This window comes from Telopea speciosissima, chromosome 1 (genome assembly GCF_018873765.1).
Source record: "Telopea speciosissima isolate NSW1024214 ecotype Mountain lineage chromosome 1, Tspe_v1, whole genome shotgun sequence".
Taxonomy (NCBI): domain Eukaryota; kingdom Viridiplantae; phylum Streptophyta; class Magnoliopsida; order Proteales; family Proteaceae; genus Telopea; species Telopea speciosissima.
Genome location: NC_057916.1, coordinates 11,964,805 through 11,984,896, shown reverse-complemented (window position 1 = coordinate 11,984,896; position 20,092 = coordinate 11,964,805). Strand labels below are relative to the sequence as shown.

Below are 20,092 nucleotides of genomic sequence, written 5' to 3'. Positions count from 1 at the left end.
CCCCTGTTTTTGGGGTGGTTTTCAAGCATTGGACCCTCCAACTTCCACCACGGTTGGAGGATGGCCAGATCCCCATTTACATCTTTACCACCATCTCCATATGGACCCCTCCCGGGTAGTGTGTTTAGGCAGGGGGTAAGGTGGTCATTTCCGTCTCCCTATGGGAGGAATTGCAGGAATTATACCGGACAGGGAACCAGAAGGGATAAAGATCCGAAATGGAGTAGACAAAAATTAACCTAGGTTATAATGGATTTTAATCCTCTCCAATTCTCTAAAGTGTGCAGTACCGACCCAATACGGCAGTTCGGGGAGGAGATGTCGACACATGACAGCTCGAACATCCAACGGTTCGAGCTCATTGATTTTTTTTTTTTTTTTTTTTTTGTCGAGCTTGATACCATTGGATGTCCGAACTATCAGATATGATATCTCCACCCGAACTGCTGCACTACACACTTTTAGGGAATTAAAAAAGATTATTTTCCTATAACAAAAAAATAAAAAAGATTATTTTTCCCGTAATAATAGTTGTTTTTTTATTTTATTTTATAAAATGTAATAAAAGTTGTAATTCTCTAGGTTTTCTTGGAAAGTGGTTCGTATGTTACAGTCTCTAGGGTTTTTTTGGATAGCGGTTCGTGGTCCTCGTGGATATGAACACGAACTGGTTTTGTGCCTTTTCATGGGGCAGCGTGGTATTTTTGTGTGCTTATGCAGGAGTCACGCGGGCCACGCTACCAGGTAGCGTTATTTTCCCATGGATAAAATGATCTAAAAATCTGGAAAAGGTAACAGAACTCTGAAGCGCTTCTCCTTCGTCTCGCTCGCTCTTTTCCTACTACACGACGAGCGGTGCTCAAGTTTCTTGAATGGCGACGACGGAGATGCAGAAACCCAAGGAGGCAGAACTCCACGAACCGATATCCAAAAAAACCCTAGAGACAGCTGCTCTCCAGCCGTCTCTCACAGAACGTCTTGATGAATCCGCCAATCCATCTACTGGGCCTTCTGATACTGCAACAGATGATACCAAGAAGGAAGGAGAAGAATCGAAGGAAATAGGGTCTGAGAAAACCGAAGCCACGATGGCCTCTGCGGGAGCTGCCGCCGCTCCCGTATCCGATCTTGACAAAAAGATGCGTCGTGCTGAGCGTTTCGGGGTGTCGGTGCAACTCTCTGAAGAAGAAAAGCGGAACTCTCGAGCTGAAAGGTTCGTTTTCTTGTTTTTCTTCCTGTTATATTTGACTGCTGGGTTTTCTGTAAGAGAGGGTTTAGGGTGTTCTATGATACATGTTAGGGTTCTTGCAGTTTTCTGCTTATATTAAGTTATTGGTAACAATTTCAGAATTTTTTTTTTTATACCTCTTTATTGAAGCATTAACTTTTCGTCCATGGCCGTAATAAATTGCCGAGACTAGACTTGATGGTTTTGAATGCTTCCAAACTTGCTATTAGTGGACTACTACAGACTACAGTGTTCATTGTGCGGCGTCCCAGTCCCACGATTCTTAGACGACTAGGGAGCAGTTGTTAGAGAACAACCATGAAAAATTGGAAAAGATATTCATAATGGGTATGAAGAGTTACGCTTCTCCAATGGGTTTAGATAATCTTTAAATTTGAGGATCTTGCCCCTATGTAATTGTTGACAGCAGTTGGCCTGAATTATGCGTAAGTAGAGGTTGTCGAGGATCTTAGTGTACATTCCTTTGCTAAAGAGAATTCATTTAATCCTTCTGTGTGCAATTTTTGTGCCACATTCTTCTTCTTTCCCCCTCCCAACCCTTATTTCCTTGTTTGCCTAAATGGACAAGATGAATCTGTGGAAGATAGTTCAAAGCTCCCTTTCCCTGCTTGTTGACTACCTAAAAGAAGAAGAGGAAACTGCTGTAAATATATTGGCAGATGAAAATCTTATCTTGAAATAGCCATGGTGAATTTGAAATCTTACCAAAGGTCGGTACTTCAAGTTCGATGGCTTTATTTACTCATGGCATTCTTATAAATTTTCTGTGACAAGCGGATGACATGGGTAACTGCATATTTCTTGGGGGCAGGGCCACTTTGCTAAACCTACTTTGGCTGACCTCCCAACTTCTATATGTTAGTTTTAAAGATTCTGTCAGAGTCATCAAGAGTTGGAGGAAGATCTAAAGGAGTTTTCTATGGGTCCCCGTTTGACTAAAAAGGACCATACGACAGATTAGGTATTAGTTCCCTTTGTGAAGGGAATGGGGCAAACTGTAGGTTTTATAGTTAGGGAAATTGTAGTATGTGGCATGCTGATATGTTTAGTTATGGATTCTAGGTGGCAGGTGAGGCTCATGTCCAGTCAGTTGATTAACCATAAAAGAAAAGGATTTGTTGGATTCTTCCCTAGTTTGTGAATGCTTGCAGATATGTATAATGTCATGGGTATCTATGGACAGACTTGTGCGGTTACAGACCATTGAATTCTTGGTAATGGTCTATTTTCTGTATCTAATGCAAATCAAAGACGGCAAGACCTCTTTCGTAGTTGTCTTTATCACAAGGGAAAGCATATGTTTTGGCTTAAATGATCTGGAGGACCTCTGAAATGGTGGGGAATATGGCTCGTTTTGAGTCTCTCCAAAAGGTTTTCATTTTCACCAACTTCGAGGACTAGTGTAGATTTTGAACCTAATGGTTTATACATGTTGAAATCCTTCATTGTTCTTGGAACCAAAAAGAGGACGTAATGCTTCTTTACCTGTAATTCATCCAAAAGTAAATGATGCAGGACTCTTCCATGGGTCGGCTCGAACCCGTTTGAGAACCCAGATCAAGAACTGTGTCCAATTGATTATTGGGTTTAGTAAGATATTTAGTTTATTTATTTATTAAGGTTTTTATTAGTTAGGATTTATCTTGTAATCTTTTATTTTAATTTTAATAGGTTAATTAGTAATAGAGTTGCATTAGCATTTTATTTCAGTTTTAGATTACATGTAGGAGTTTTTATTTTCTTTAAATACTAGCTTGTAACCAACGAAAGATTAGATTGAAAGAATGAATTGAAAACTGAGTTGGTTGTGCGGCTTGCCGTGTTTTGGTGTTTGTGTGATTCTTTCCCCCCCCCCCTCTTTTGGTTCTGTGCGAATCCTCTTCTCTCTGTCACGTTCTGCTTCCTTCTGATCCTTTTTCCCTGCTTCGCTGTTTGCAGTGATTTTATTTGAAACAAGTTCTTTGGAATTCCACTTCTGCAACCATATTGACTTGATATTTCAGGGATTGGGTCTTTTCCCTAGCGCGACTCAGATCCTAGGTCCCTAACCCCAACTATCTCCTCTATCATGGGATATTAATTTGAAACCAGACCTGATATTCCTTCTTCCGCCAGACCCAGGTTCATAGCCACCATTCCCTCTTATTGCAGGTTTTCTCAATTTGATTTGTAGCACTGCTGGGAGGATTGGTAGTTGCGATTCACCTCCTGAAACCCACATCGAGTGAGATCCTCAAGACGGAGATCCCATCTCGAATCACATTCCTCTTCTTCCGCTGGTTGCTGTTGATAGGTTGAAGACAACCTTCACCCCTACTTTCATGATTTCCTTTGTTTCTTTATTTTTTCTCTTTAATTTCCATTAATGCCCCTTTTTCTGCTATTATTGTAGTTAGTCCTTTATTTTCACTTGCTTCCAAGTTTGCCCTCGTTACCTTATACATGCCTCACCTTACCTATTGTTGCCTCTTCTTGAGATTTAAGTTCCACAAATTACGACTCTGCCATTGGTCCTATTATTTGAATTTAATTGGTTGGGTCGGCCCATAACGACCCAATAAGGGTTATTCCGAATTGGGTCCACATCAGTAAATTGGGTTGGGAGGGGGGGGGGTTGCTTATTGATCCATAAAGCCTTGTGGAAGGTCTGTACTCTCCCCAAAAGCAGGTCCCTTTGTTGGGGTAAATGTTTTTTTTTTTTGGGGGGGGGGGGGTCACCCAAGGAGTTAGGGTTCAGAAATCCCAGAAAAATCCAGGGGTAGGAACCAAACCAGCTTCAGGAAAAAGACATAACTCAGTCAAAACATATCTGATAGGGAAGAAACCAGGGTTGTCTGCTTAGTTTAATTATTAGAACACAACTGTAACATTTGATGCCAGATTTGATGGTCAGATTACAAGAAATGGTGAAATCCGACTATAAGAAGGATACTGATAATCCAGACTCCAACAGAAAAATCAATAGCAGGGATTTAAGGGCATAAGACAGTGAGCTAATAATAATCTGATTTAATGAGTAAGCAGCACTATGAGAGTGATGCCAAATTGAAGACCTACCAGCGTAGGAAGTCCAAAAAGTTTCAGTCCTAATGTGGTCTAGTTTATTTAAAGGCTTGGGTTCACTTTGTTTTATTGTTTAAGTTGTTTCTTTTCTTTTTAAGTGTTTTAAGTCAGTCCCAGTTGAACCGGTGATTCAGTTGGTCCAATTTAAGTTAGTTGTTTCCTTTCTTTTTATTCAAGTTTGGGTCCACATCCTTTTTAAAGGCTACTTGGACTTTAAAAAGGGATTGCTATTGTAATAGGGATCGGCTAGGGGGTTTCTTAGCTAGATTCAAACTCTGTTATATGGTTTCGTATAAATAAAAGGCTTTGGGGCTCATATCCCCCGATTTTGCTATTGGAAAGTTCTGTTTTATGCTCCTTGTGTGGAGCTTCTTCCTTGTGGTGAACCCAATCAATACCTTCGGCGGTAAATCCAGGTTTTGTTATTTAATGTCTGTTTGAAGATTATTATCTCAGTATTCTGCTTCTTCATAACCAGCAATTAAAGTCTCAGTTTTGGTTCCTGCGACATATCTATCTTATCTTCACTAGGGCTGCTGGAATCAAGGAGATCTACAGGTCTGATTCGAGTTATGGTTTTAGAAATCTCATGTGGTCAGTATTTTACATACTATTCTGATCATCTGATGTCGTACCTCTGAATCTGCTACGTGGTTACTGCATCCCTACTCCAATAAGTATTTGATTACTGTTGTTTGAAGGCCATTCGACATCTGTTATAGATTGGTCTATTTCTGCTGAACTCAGTATCATAGATCAAGCTTTTGTGGAGTTTACTAATTTAGCAATCTGATCGCTATTCTGATTCCTAGTTTGACAGATATCCTAGTGTCACTAGGTATCCTCCATAACTTCAGATCCAGCCATTGGATCTAGCTGAGGTTTTCAGCAGTAGTTATACTCTTATAAATAGGCATTTGACCAGGGTTTTGTGCTGATCTGATCTTTTGATCAAATTCTATTTTATTTCTCTTAATTCTGGATTTTTATCTCTCTGAATCGATTCTGTTATTGGTGCTGATTTAATATTTAAATCGGAACTACATTAGAGAGCTTAAACAATAACAGAAGTCAGAACATTATCAAATCGGATCAGAAATACTAGAATTGAAGAATTAGCATTAAAGTAGAATTCTGGAAAATGGACTTTAGGAAACAGAAATTAAATCAGAAACCGATGTTCAGATTCAGCAAACAATTTGATGGAGTAATAAAACAGATTATTTGGAAGTTAAAGCAATGAAAAAAATTCAAATTAAAGCTGAAACTAAGAATTTAAGGAAGTTATTTGAATCACTGGGTTTAAAATATCTGATGTGCGCGATAAGAAAATAAAGAAAAAGATGGAAGAATGATAGGCAATCAGGAAACCACCTGATTTACCTACTGAATCCACATCAGAACCATGCTCTTCTGAATCCACAGAAGCATCACACCTGAATCCACATATGCACAGCCTGAAATCCACAGACCAAGTTGCAGCAATGATACCTTCTTTAATTCATGAAATCGTACGGTAGGAAATAGCCCCTTACATGCTTATATAAAAATGACCATAAACACTTCAAACTATATGGAAAACATGGCTGGAATCCTGGAATATAATAATTCTAATCCAACCTAGGCTGGACCAAGATTGGACCAGAATTCGACCAAGGAACTGGCCCAATCAACTTGACCACTTCATTGTCCAGATTCTATGAATCTGTCCAGTTTCAGATATTAGATTCCTGACCAAGCTGACAACCCTGGCTTGATGATCTGCTGATGGCCCATGATTCTTCCCCTTTCTGTACTTCTGAACTGCATTGGGGTTAATTCATTAGAAGTTCTGCATGTGATATGCTTCAGAGGCATCATTAGCGGTTTTGCGTATTTCCTCAAGTGTGTTTGACATGCAGGCTGTTGATATTATTTTTTGGGTAGGTAGTCCAGCACTTATTGTAGAAGAAAACAAAATGTATGACAACCTTTTCATTGACCTGAATGGATAGAGGAGAGAGATATGATTTACTTGTCCCGCCCAGCCCCTCTCCCGTCTCCCACTTTAGTACAAGTGGTGAGATGTTGCTTCTCTTTGGATCTTGTCAGACTCGACTTTTATAACTACTCTATGGCAATTGGCAAACCTGCAGTCCTTCAGGATACATGAAAACTCCAAAGATTGTAGAGGGTTTATTATTCCATCTCATCTTGGACATAGTTTTGGGGGGTGGGGTGATTTGCTGATGCCAGAGATGAAATCAGTTGTGTATGGTCTGGCAAGTGTTAAGTTTGTGCACCCCTGAGGGTTAGAAATGGAGGTTTTTTTGGCTTTAGTGGCTTGTTTCAAGTTCTCTGTCCTCATGGTTTGATTTAGCTACTTGGTTGGTTTCAGATACAGTCTGACTGGCCTTAGAGATTTTCCGACGTCATTAGAGACATCCACCACCTCATTTATATGGTGAATACCTTGGTCCAATGGAGAGCAAGAACAGAAAGTGACATCACGGATGATCTTGTGAAGGAGTTGGCAGCCCTATTGGGGATTCGATTTCTTTGCGAACTGTTTCCTATTGTATTTTCTCTATGTTTCTCTTTCCTTTGCTGTTTCGGTTGAGCTAGCCTCTAAATGCTTTTATTCCTCCTCTTGAATGAAATTGTTATTTACCAAAAAAAAAAAAAAGTAATACTCAATATCTTTGGTTCATCTCAAACATGTCATTCAATTATCCTCAAACTAGCCAAATTTTTGCAGATAGGCTAGTGGCTAGTCGAGGATGGAGTGGATAATCAATCCATGGTTGTAGATCTGATGTTGTGTGATTTGGCTATAGACATGTAAAGTGTAACTTGATGTGGTCTTTGCTTGAGCATTTCACTTCATGTGATTGAATCTGGGTTTAGTATTGTGTTTGTGTACCATGTTCTGTTCTATTGTAGTTAGATATCCTTATTGACGCCATTGCCCTTTTTGTCTTGATATTGTTTTCTTGCCAGACTGTGGCCTCTTCTTATCTGAGGCTTTGGTTCTGGAAGTTGTATTCAATGTATACTTCAACTTGAATTTGTTTTCTGTTCATTTCTTCTGTGATGGGCCTGAACTAGATGGCCTCTTCTTATCTGAGGCTTTGGTTCTGGAAGTTGTATACAATGTATACTTCAACTTGAATTGGTTTTCTGTCCATTTCTTCTGTGATGGGCCTGAATTATCATCTAGTTCCAGCAGGTTGGCTCTGCTTGAGGCTCCATTTGGTTGGAAGTAAAGGTAAGGGAGGGGAAACGAAATTGAGACAAAACTAAATTGGAAATTTCGTAATCATTGCAAACATGAATGTCCAACTAACCCAAAAAATTCCAATTACTTAATTCCTGGGATTTGAATAGCAAGTAAAGAGTTCTCTACTTAGATATTTAGTTACACAATTATCATTACTTTATCTTCCTTTTTTCCCCTTTAAATCCCTTCACTTCCTTCTACTTGCAACCAGAGGGGCCTCAGTCAACCCAAGGTCCTGCCGGGTGCTTGAGCCCAGCTAATTTTGCCCTTTCTAGGATCATGGGAATATTCTCATGCTAAAGGATCTCTCTCTCTCTCTCCCCTGATTTATTTACTGATAATGCCAACGTGCCTTCTAATCCATTGGAAAGGAGGGGGGGGGGGGGGAGGGAGGGTTTGGATTTGGTAGGAAGAAGACAATATCCTGCCTCCAATGTGCCTTGCAATTGTTAGGCACCAAGAACATTTGAATTGACTTGGGTTCTGCTTTGCCAAAAACTATTGGATATATGTTCCTTTTTTCCCCCACTGTTTACGCTTGTCAAACATGGACCTATCTTTTTGGCAGGTTTGGCACTGCGCCCATCCCGCATGGATCAAATGTGGGACAAAAATCAGAGGAACAGAAGAGGAAGGCTAGGGCAGAAAGGTCTCCATTTTGCAAAATTTCTTTCATTCCTCAATTGTACTGCCAGGATATTGAATTCATTAATATATAACTAACAGATCTGTATCTTATGCGCAGATTGTTGGTAACCCTACTAGACAGGCTTTGAGCGCATTTCTTTATGTTGTTTCACAGGTTTGGGCTTCCATCAGAGTCTCCGGCCGATGAGGATTCAAAAAAGAAAGCTCGTTTAGCCAGATTTGCTATAGTTTCAAAGATGGATAATTTAGAAGAAGAGAAAAAAAAGGCAAGAGCAATTAGGTCTGGATTTCAACCTTTCCTTTTTCATTTTCTGCTGGTGCATTTGTCAACTATGGTCATATTTTGCATTGTGAGAATTCAATGCTTGTGTTCTGAATGAGCTTTGAATTCGAAGCTGACTGATTTCCATACCTTCTCAGATTTTCACAACCTCAATCTGGTGCGTCATCAAAAGTTAATGGGAGCGCCAACTCTGAACAGGTAGGGCTTTTGTTTTTGCCTTGTCGGAATCACTTAATGTATTGAATGTTTGTTCTGTTTGTTATATTGATCTTTCTATTGATTGTAACTAGAAGACGGATATTGAGGGTAAAGCCCATGGAGGGACTTGACATCGGTGTCTTTATTTAACAGTAAGTCGGTTCCAGTATGTAGTTCCTCAATTCTGAAATTTCCAATTTAATGGATATCTGCCTTTTACCTGATTCTCTTAGGTTTTCTATTAAGATGTTATTTAATTATATCAGCCTTCTCCCCGTTGGCAGATATAATCTTCTAACTTTTTTGTAATTACCTTGGAGGCTTCTAAGCCCATGTTAACTTTTGCATATATCGACTTGCAAATGACTAAGGTTGCAGCTCAGCTAGTTCACATGTACCATTCTACAAGGATGGAGCAAATTTCAGGCGGCATGGAGATACTCTCTCTATGATAGTTTCCAGATGTATTTTTGACGTGGGCGCATGCTAGAAGCATGGAGAATAGAGTTTGATTGCTGGGATAGGCTACTGTTTCCTGACATGGCTGACTTTTGTTTAACACCAATTTAAGTTGTTGATTTTAAAAAATGCTCGAGTTTTCAACTTGGCTTATCTGTGAAGAAATGAACAGCTGTTGCTATTTTGAAGGAAACTGTGCAGATAATGGGGTTATAACTATGTACTTTTAGGTTTACCCAAAGGTGGCATTGGCCAATCTTTTTAGTATCTTCAAATTGTGTTTTGACTGTGTTATTGTCTAGTCTGGATTCTCCCTTTTCCCTCTTATGGGACAATCTTTGTTTTTTGAGATGGGATTCTTCTATAGATTGTCATCAAGAGCTTAGGAAAATAGGTAAAGTTATCTTTATATTAGTTACTTTCAGGCTCTTATTTCTGCTTGCTTCAGTTGCTTCTTAAAGCAAAACATTAAAACCTTATTTGTTTTGAGTTGTTTGGTGGTAAAATAAGCAAGTGACGAGTTTAGCAAGGCTCTTATGGTTCGGTCTCATGTATTGGAGCCACAGTTGAAATAGGGGTAACAACCTGAAAGCTGATTCGGAGCAGTTTAAAAATGTGTTTTTAACGCCTGTCGCCCGTCTTTGGCCGTCATATCTTCTGTCATGAAGTAATTGAGCCGTCAAATGCACATGCTAAACCTGTTAATTGGGAGAGTATTTCTTGTATGGTGATTTGGGGGTTCATTTTATTTTTGAAGGGTAGTTAATAGATGGAGAAAGTTTCCCTCCACCGGAAGGGTTCAAGTTCAACCACCATCTTAGGGTTTTAAAGTCTTCTCCCCATTTACTCGAAGATACTCAACCACTATTGCATGATAAGCTCTCCTGCATCTGAAAGCTGTGGTCAAGGGATTCTCTTTTATAATGGCAAAGGAAAACTGGGTAATGCATCTGAAAGCTGTGGTCAAGGGATTCTCTTTTATAATGGCAAATGAAAACTGGGTAATAATAAATGAGAATTCATTTATTGCAAGGCTTCAGATGTGCATGAGAGGGTATTATGGAGAACATACTAAAACCTTATGCAGGTTTGTGAAATCTAAGATGATGTGCTGAAAGGAAAACTTTCTCCATAAATACCCCCCCTCCATGTAAGTGGATTACGAACTGAATACCTTCATTCATCCTCTTTTATAGATTCAAGCGTGAGGGCTTGTTATGATGCGACAGTGCAGTTTTCCATCAATGAGAGGGTGGGAAATTGAATTATTCAATAGGGGGGATGGGTTTTAATGAGAGTGTGCGATCCACGGGTGCGATGTGAAGGGACGTGCACAAGAATTTTTTCAATCGGAGTCGTTTAACTATTACCAATTATTTCTTTCCTGTAGTATGCAAGGAATTTTGTGTTTTCCACCATGTTCCCCTAAACCCTTATTAGTTATTGAAAAATATTTTGTGATATTTATATTGTGATTCCCAGTTTGAGCCCTAAGTCAGCCTCAACCCCCACTCTCTTTAATAAACACCCAGTAGGAACTATATCTACCATGGATCGGGATCATCCTCTTATCGTTTGTGATGTGGGGCTATGATTATCAAATCAAACAGCCACCAAAGATAGTGGCTGAGCTTTAGTTATCCTCTTTAAAAATTGATTTGTTATGACATGTATAGGTTTTTGTTTTACTAGTTATTCCCAAGAAACATTGGCAAAAGGATTGTAGGGAGCAATATTGCTGGGAAACACAAACTTTGAAATTATGGACTGGCCATGAGAATTAATTATTTTCTTTTCTGTTTGATATTGATGTTAGACTTAAAAACTTTTGGTTTTGTTTCTATTTTAAAGCATGATCTTAACTGGATTTCTGTTGCTCATAGACTAACTACTGAGGCAAGATTAGGGAAAATTTGTATGTTATTTGATGTTTAGTTAAGCAATGGTTGGCAAGGTGCTGAAGGTGGCTGTGGATTTGTATCAGGGGAACTTCTTGAAATCTATTGCAGGGGCTGTTGGCAAGGTGCTGAAGGTGGATGGAGCCACGACGAGTTGCACACGCACGGTGGCAGCCTGTGTGTGTGTGGAATTGGACCTGCGAGACCCTCCTCCTGAGAAGGTTTGGGTTGGGTGTGGTGCGAGTGGTTTCTTCCAGACGGTGGTGTATGAGAGGCTCCCTTCATACTGCTCTGTGTGCTCGAAGATTGGCCATGTGAAAGATATTTGCCGGAAAGTACAGAGGCAGAGACCTGCAGGGGTTCGTACTGAGGATACAGCGGTGGTGCATAACGCTGCAGAGGTGGCTGCGACTGATTTGGTGGGGGGAGGGAAGGTCTGCCGATGGGGTCTTTATTCTGCGAGGTGAGGGCACCTCGACAGGGAGGGGTCGAGAGATCAGGGAGCCTAATGCCTAGGGACCTGCGGGGTTACCTCGGCGGAGGAGTGGCCGTTGGAAGCAGGTTAGGCGGCAGGCTAGGGAGGAACTGGCGGAGGGCTGCAATGCTTTGAAATTATGGACTGACCATGAGAATTAATTATTTTCTTTTCTGTTTGATAATAATGTTACACTTAAAAACTTTTGGTTTTGTTCCTATTTTAAAGCATGATCTTAACTGGATTTCTGTTGCTCATAGACTGACTACTGAGGCAAGATTAGGGAAAATTTGTATGTTATTTGATGTTTAGTTAAGTAATGGTTTTATTTTCCACATAAAACAATTACATGTTTATATATAAAATGATGTGACCATTAAAGTCCAGAAATTGTGTTAAAAAAATTTGAGAACTTAGTCATTTAACTCATTTTTTGAATCTTAAGTTGAAATAAACAATGCCAATTTAGTAATATTGGGGTTTTCTTCTTATTTTTTTTTTTCTTTCCAAAGAGGGTAAACCTCTTCATTTCACATATGCACTCGAAAAATACACAAACACTGACAACTTCGGATAATAACATAATGATTAGTCACTTTTAAATTATTTTAAAAATCCATTTATTTATTCCATAATTTAAAGAACTCTTAAGAATAAGACAAAGGCAATCAAAAGAAGGTTACAAATTCTAAATATACTTACAGAGATGTCGTTTAGACAGTCCCTTTAATATTTGTATGATTTGACCAACTTTAAGATCCCTTCTTATTTTCTAGAGCATTTTTTTTTTTTGAGAAAATCCTTAGATTTTTGTAAGTTATTTTTACAGTTAATAGTTAATAAATACTTAATCATAAATGATTCCTACAAAATATTAAGAAGTGATTCTTAGGATCAAAAGCTTTTATCTTAATAAAAAACCAAGCCATCAGAATAAAATCTCAAATGATCAATCTGAAGGATCATTTTGTGCCAAAAACACAATTTAATACAAGATCACTCTGGAGAAGTGAAGAACCTACCCTTGTCTCCTTTGTGAACTACATCATTTTAGCAACCATTTTTTGGGTGGCTCTTGATGCTTTTATATACAGTAAGTTGTTCTGTCACTCTTATTGTTGTTTTATTTTGAAATATTCAGATCCAATCCCCAATTTTCCTTGAAACCAAATCATTGTTATTGGTTTGGTTCTGGTATCCGATGGTATCAATTGTTGAAATAAATCTGAGTAATTTTGAGTATAAGATGCTGGGAACACCCACAACTGTTAAACCTTGCTTCCATTCTTAATTTTTATGCCTATCCCAACCAACTTTTACAAAGAGAAAATTTTCTCCCTTGGCATTCCCAGCTTAAATCATCATCTATGCTGTCTCTGAGAGAGATTGATGAAGAAATACTCTGGGGAGCATCGGTCAGTATACATAAATAAAATTTTGCCTTCTCCCTAGTACAAATGGGGAGAAAGGGTTGAAAGAGATGTAGAACTTCTTCAACTAGGGGCTAGCATGTGTAGGCAACCCCCCAGATCCTCTTATGGAAACAGGAGGACCACGACATGAGCTCCGGCTAATAAGATGCGGGTCTAAAAATAAAACTATAACCGTGATATCATCATGGAAATGTCTCCTCACCCCCCGATCAATCTTTTTCAGGTCTGAGTACCTCATTTCTCTTTTTTTAGCCGCTTCTCGGAGTGCAGTTTTAACAAGCCTCCTAGCAATCCCCTGCACAAATAAGAAGTTATCAGTACCAGCAGGCGACAATTTCATTTATGAAGCTAAAGTGAGTGGTTTTAATCTCACATTATGTGGATTGTTGTGGACAATGTCAACAGCCTCTTGATTGCTAAGGTGCTCCCATAGACCATCGGAGGCGAATATAAGAAACTGATCTTGAGGGTGGACTTTTTGAACAAACATTGATGGCTCAGCACTAAGGATTGGTCTGTCGAAGGGTTCAGGTAGTCTAAACCTTGATAGTAGAGGTTCTTTGTTGAACTCTGTCCTTTTCAGATATGCATCACCAATGGATCTTGAAACCTGCAAGTCAAAAGTGATTTATCAGAACAATACTTTCATACAAGAGGAATTTTTCAGCAAATCTGTTGCAAAGCTGAAAAGAATTTTTCCTCATTAAAAGTAGCAAACGGCGTTAAAAATGATTGAGCACCAATGAAAAGGAAAGAAGCATAGAGAAACTCGAATGAATTAAGGTGCAACGAAAATACCTGTATAAGGCCCTTCACACGCCAAACTTTGTGTTTTAAAACCACAATTTGTGAATCATCAGGATGCAACAAGCGCAGCTCCTCTCTCACAGATTCAAAACTTGCATTATGCTCTGTTGACAATTGAATAGCTCTGACTTCTCTGGTGGCCTTCTCTAATCTCCCTAGTACCACCCGAGAATCTCCAGCATTCGCAATATATAACAATCCGTTACATATTATTCCAACCAAACAACACGATCCCACTGATGCAATTTGTGGGCTATTTAGCCACTGTTTCTTTACGAGTGATAAGAACTCTTCCTCTGTTGCTAAAAATGCTTTGCTGATAGCATTAGCTGACATCCCCTGATTCTCTGAAGTGAATTCTGCATTACAAATTATTGTCAAGACAGCAACCATAGGCTAGCCAATTATATTGACTAATTTATTCACATGAACCACAACATCAATGATACAAGTAGAAGGTGCATAGAATTGGAGTTGGGATTCATGTTCAACTTGGTTCTTTCATAGATTTTTTGGATCTGGTTACTAGGATCTTGTTTTTCCAAATTAATATTAACCCTTTGTAGGACGACTAGCAAGTAAAAAACTTACTATCGACTAGTAGTAAGAGTGGCTGGCAAAACAGCCATTGGAATCTATGCCCCTTACTCTTACACCGGTGTCTTATACTTCAAGGGCTTTAGCCGTCATTGGTTTCATTGCTTGTTGTTTTGTCTGGTTCAATACGTTTAAGTCATGCCCTTGATTCTGAAAATATGGTCACCAGATGTGAGTTTGGAGAACAAATCAGTGAGCTCGAATCCAGTGTGGTTCAGGTTTCCAGCTCTACAGCTTATTGGTGGGGAGTTGGTTCTCTTGGTCGATTAGCTGGTCTGGTTGGCCAACCCATATTCACTGATAAATTAACAGCTGACTGCAGAAGATTATCTTATGGAGTCTAGTGTATTTCTTGTCAAAACCTATAGTTGCCACTCCTAAGAAATGCATTTTAAGCGATATTGAGCAATTACATTATGGATTTGATCCTAGTGAAATGTTATTTAGTAAAAAAATTTGATTATGTTACTCCTCATTTGTCTGAATATTCAAATTCGTTCGTTTGGTTTTGAGTCTCATTTTTCAGAGTAATCCTTATCACTGAGATATCCAGCTAGCCACGATTAGATTCTAACATTAAAAACCTGAAAGAACTAGAATCTACAGCATATCAATTTGTCACAAATTCTGTTCAATTAGAAACACAGATATGAATGTATTTAACATGATTAATATAGTGGATAATTCAACAGAGATAGACCAGTTTGACAATTCACAAGTGATATACTGCTGCATATATTTTGGAAGTTTTTCCAAAGCCAAAATGGAGGAATTTTAGAGAGTGATCAGAAGAACATACTCTTGAGATTATGAAAGAGGTGATCATTTATGAATCGAGAAGTCTCTGGACCTCCATGACCATCATAGATCCCAACGAACGTCCCTTGTGGACCTGAACAGAGCGAGCTCAGTGGCCCTGATTCAAGTTGACACTGATCCTCCAACAAGCTATTTGCTTGGATCACTGCCATTGAAAATTCACCACTAACATGGTGACCTGAGTCCTTATACCACAGCAACCCATCTGATCGGCCACTTCCTTCTCCGCTCGTATTAGAATCGTCGCTGCCCTCTCCATAAGACTTCCAACAGGGTGTAATGATCTTCATTAATCCAGATGATACTGATGAAGCAGATGATACCATTACCTCACATCTTTCATCCAAACCACCCAGCAATTGAAACGTTCATCAATTCAATATTCAAAATAAAATCAAGACCCAATTTCAATTCCAGCTTCTGCTTTGGTTCCAAACCCACCACCCAATTTCGACCCAAACCCAATTTCAATGCAACTTTACGGCCAGGTTCGAGACCCAGACCAGAACTTCCTGAAACTAAATACCCATAAGCATAGCAGAACCCAGACACCATTAACACGTCCAGATCTCCCAGAAAATTGAAATGGGTATGGGCAGAAACCACAGTAGATGAGTCTGGGACAAGAAAGCAACGATTTTTAATACAATTCAGAGAGTTTAGAGGGATGTTCATCTGACATACCTTGAATCTGGTTTTTGGGATTTTGACAACCCATGTGTGTCATCTTTCGCAGGCAGCCTTAGCTGTAAAATCCAATCTAGATTTATCGTGTCCGCCTCTGATGAGAGCGATCGAAAGTGGATAAGTAGGAGGAGGAAGTAAGATTTGGAATTTTTCGTCTGAAAATCTTGAGATTGTTGTCAGAGAAAGGAAGATCTCAGAGACAAATTGCAGAGAGAAACAGCAGTTGTCTTCTTATTTCCTCTTTCCTTGTAGAAAGGGAGAATTACCTCAGAAAATCACTCGTTTCTTTCTTGTTCTCCTCTCTTTTCTCATGAGCTTACTTTCCCAATCTTTCTCTTATTTGTTCTTTATTTTATCTTTTTTGTGGTTGGCTTTCAAATACATTGGTTGAAGTTTTGACCTTGACGAGAAACAACCCTCTTTTTTAGCCAGCTTTTTAGCTCCTCTCTCCTAATTCTTGTTTTCTGGTTTGGTGTGACCTTGCCAAATCTGCCTGTAACTTATTGCTAATAGCCCCTTTAACATTAATTAAGCACTCAAAAGATTTCAGAGAGAGAGAGAGAAAGAGTGTGGTGATCCCCAGTTTGATCACTATAAAGGAATTCAAAGTAAAAGCTCCATTGATGCAATTAGCTTTAGAAAAATGTAATAACTGAATAGGAGAAAAGGTTTTCTTTCCCATTGAGAATTGTTATGGGCAAGTGGCCATATTTGCATTTTGGTGATAAACTAGCACTATTTTTTACCTTTTATTTTTTCTCCTCAATGGTTCTATCTCATTCTTACCTAATAATAGTTTATTAGGTTACCATTTTAGAATAGAATGAACCATGGCCATGCTTGACCTAGACTGTAACTTGGAATGAAATTATTTCATAAATTCTAATGGCCCATGCACTAAATGTGGAAGCCATGCTTCATGCATGGTTTTGAATGAGATCCAGCTGGTCATTTCACAATGAAAAACCATAGCCCTGCATTGGACTTTATGGATTGTTGGGATTTTTTTAATGTTTTTGGGTGAAAGGTTTCAAACACAGTTAAGTATGATTATGAACATGGTCGATATTTCGTGGTTGAATAAAAGGCTCTTACCATCTACTCTTTGGCTCCTTCATTTGTTTTATATTCGATGTCTTGGGGGTTTTGAAAGCACCATTGATGTAATCTTTTCCAATCAATCTTACTTAGCACGGCTCATGGGAGTAATGGATGATAAATGTTCCATCCTTTTTGTGCTTAATAATCAACCCGCAAGAGAAATTAAGTTAAGGAAAAGGATTCTCCGAACCTACAACATTTTCTACCTTTCTTCATAGTGGAGTCTTTTATTCATTTTTTCTAAGGAAAGAGAAAAATAATCTCATTTGAGGGGTGTAGAAAACACTATATAGGTTCAGATGCACTTTTCCTTTAAAAATTAATAAAGAGTAGCTTTAGTTCTCCCAACCTTCCTAACCCCTCACCTTCCCTATTCTCTAAACCCTTTTGCCTAACCTTTCCAAAATCTTAAATCTTAAATACCCATATCCATCTATGTTCATAACCTTAAAAGACTTATAGTAGTAGGGAAAGGTCACCACTCACTACTCCCAATGGTATTGCTTACTTTTTCCCTTTTGCTTTTTTTTTGTTGTTGTTGGGATTATGGGGCTTTTTAGCAACGAATGAAGCAAGAGTTTGTTTTGAGAATGAGATTAAGAAGTGGAGATGTAAGGAAAGAAGAAGAAAGACATTTAATTTAAGTGAGGAGCGGGAATAAGTTTGGGAGTATGGGAGGGAATAGGAATGCTAGAAGCTCTGCCAAGGAAGGCATAGGGCCCAGTGGCGTGAAGTCCCCTCCATACTAAAAGCAAAATGGTCGGGGGGATTCATTCATTCTTCTTCTTCTTCTTCTTCTTCTCCTCCTCCTCCTCCTCCTAGACAGCTGGGAGTTCAGCCATTGATACTTAGACAGTGGAGTCAGATGCATATCCCCCCTCCCCTTAGACCATACCATCTATCCTTTTATCTTGTCTCTCTCTCTCTCTCACCAAAAAAAAAATAAAAATAAAATAAAAGGTTATAGGCATCGGTGTCAGTATCCATATTGGTCTCGCTCGATACCAAAATAATACAAATATTTTTTTCTCTTCAAGATTGAACCTGTTGATGGGCCAAATCCCTCGTCGCCCACAACCAGCCCAAAAGGGATGGACCTTTCCTTTTTTATTTTTTTCAAAAAAAAAATTGTATTGTCTTTCTTTGTTCTATAAATCTTAGAAATCAGATAGTATCAGGCATAACTTCAAAACCGATCCACTTTTTGCCTGATTCTCCCGATTCGTATCCTTATTCATATCATATTATTAGTATTGAGCTCTAGCAATACTGATATGTATTGGTTAATACATCGATATGATATTGACACTTATAACCATTCTTTCTCTCTCTCTCTCTCTCTTAGCCAGGGACTACTAACTCAAGGGCAAATATTGGAATTATTAATAAGAAGCAAAACATTGCTACTCCACCCCTCTTTAAAAATGAACCATGAATGAAGTTTTGAGTAATTGGAATCCGGATCAAAATTGATTGTCGCCGATTTCTATCTAATTCTTGTTGATTCCGATCTAATTCTACAAAGAATCGAAAATAATCGGTAAAAGGCTCTAAAATCCTTGAATCAGCTTAGCTGGTATCAGGGATAAGCTGCGGCCTATTCTGATCCAAATCAATTGATTCAATCAATCCAATCCCGATTCCATGAACCAAATGTAATTATGTATACAACCACCTTTACCATCCTCCACCCCCACCCCCACCCCCATCCCCACCCCCAAAATTGAAAAGAAGACCAAATCCACTCATCTCTTTTTAAGTAGAAAAGTCTATCATCTCGAAGGACAAATACAATCTCATTTTGCCTTAAAAAATGTGTGGGATAAATTTTTGAAGGAAGACCTTGAAAAGAAAATAAAGAACCCAATTTGCTCATATAAAGAGGGTCAAAACATTGTTGAAGATTTTATCAAATTAGCATATCTTTGTAATTTTCCATAGCTTTGCAGATTCTAATAATCCATATGATAGTCATATGCTCATTTTAAGTTAAAATTAATTTTACCATGTGATGGGTACATGGTCCCACACAAAAATCTCAAATGTGTTATTTTATACAATCTCAAAAGTTTTTTTTTTTTTTAGAAATAAAAATTTAATTATATAAAAGAGATCAACACGGTGTCTCTTATATTGGCATTGTACACATCTAAAGGAGGACAAGTAATTCGGTGGGCATCGATTCATATACAGAAAACTCACGTTATTAAATGAGAAGAGAGAAAATAGAATTTGCAAGAGAGAGGCGTGTACACTGGAGTCGGTGCACGAAAAAGTCTTTTTCTTGTTAATTATACTTTATTTAACGTGGACACCAAAGTTTGGATTTAGCATATTAACAAGCAAACATGTGACCAAAGACACAAACCATCAAAGTCTCCTTCAGCTTCATGTAAAATTATGTCCAAAAAAAAAAAAAAAAAAACCACTTGAATTTAAGCAATAATTGAATAACAACTGTCCATTAAATTAGTTTTTGAGATGGAGTTTTCCCTACAATGAATACAATGAAAGACCATAACCATCAATATGGGTGTTCTGAATAGTGAAGGGCATTTCAAACCTCTAACAAATAGGGGGAAGTGATTATGACTATAGATTCGTGGATGAACCTCTCATCGTTGGCGAAGAAAAACTTTCCTCTAATTTTTTGAGGGGAAATGAAATGCGAGCACACATTATGAATAATATGCATGTGATAAAAGGACTTGACTATCCAATGAAAAAAATTGCAATGCATAATGGGTAGAGCAAGTAACTCAAATTTATAGGGCAAAAATATTATTATCACAAGGCTTATTAAATTGTACACAAAACTCAATCTCACTACATGGACAAATGATTTATTCATTCCAATTGTTGAATAGAGAAGATATGTTCTAGATTAGCCGAATGCCAAATTTCACAGTCTAATTCAATCACCTATGTATTGACATGCCTACTATGAATTCCAACATGGATTTAGCTCAGGGTGTCGGTAACGGTATTTGTGGTGTGTTATTAAAATTGGAATCATGGGTAGAATCGCTTCTTGTCGATTCCAAGAATTGGCCGAAATTGATCCAAAAAATCCTAGAATCGGTCCTCAAATCTAAAAACTCAGATCTAGTGACCAA

The 20,092-nt window shown here is 38.4% G+C and overlaps 2 protein-coding genes across 9 annotated transcripts; one reads left to right on the top strand and one right to left on the bottom strand.

The window, feature by feature from the left end:
- Positions 1–811: 811 nt before the first annotated feature.
- Positions 812–19,861, top strand: LOC122658208 (protein MODIFIER OF SNC1 11). 5 transcript variants are annotated; one of them, XR_006332424.1, is made up of 7 exons: positions 812–1,213; positions 8,140–8,220; positions 8,374–8,499; positions 8,640–8,700; positions 8,793–8,852; positions 8,985–9,154; positions 19,849–19,861. XR_006332424.1 is itself a non-coding variant. In XM_043853146.1 (6 exons), exons 1-5 carry the CDS (start codon positions 873–875, stop codon positions 8,829–8,831), a joined length of 645 nt encoding a protein of 214 aa, XP_043709081.1. In that variant the 5' UTR covers positions 812–872; the 3' UTR covers positions 8,832–8,852; positions 9,021–9,186. The 5 variants fall into 5 exon arrangements, 4 of the variants coding, with proteins under 4 accessions (XP_043709081.1, XP_043709075.1, XP_043709064.1 ...); XM_043853146.1 differs by lacking the exon at positions 19,849–19,861 and having other exon boundaries at positions 8,796–8,852; positions 9,021–9,186; XM_043853140.1 differs by lacking the exon at positions 19,849–19,861 and having other exon boundaries at positions 8,796–8,852; positions 8,985–9,186.
- On the bottom strand, positions 12,799–16,379 carry LOC122658179 (probable protein phosphatase 2C 38). Of its 4 annotated transcripts, none has more exons than XM_043853101.1 (5): positions 15,873–16,377; positions 15,169–15,524; positions 13,764–14,131; positions 13,339–13,575; positions 12,799–13,260 (listed from the first exon to the last, which is right to left on the bottom strand). In XM_043853101.1, the coding sequence occupies exons 2-5, from the start codon at positions 15,512–15,514 to the stop codon at positions 13,030–13,032; spliced, it is 1,182 nt and encodes a 393-aa protein (XP_043709036.1). In that variant the 5' UTR covers positions 15,515–15,524; positions 15,873–16,377; the 3' UTR covers positions 12,799–13,029. The 4 variants fall into 4 exon arrangements, with proteins under 4 accessions (XP_043709036.1, XP_043709042.1, XP_043709049.1 ...); XM_043853107.1 differs by having other exon boundaries at positions 15,169–15,805; positions 15,873–16,376; XM_043853114.1 differs by having other exon boundaries at positions 13,764–14,119; positions 15,169–16,379.
- Positions 19,862–20,092: the final 231 nt, after the last annotated feature.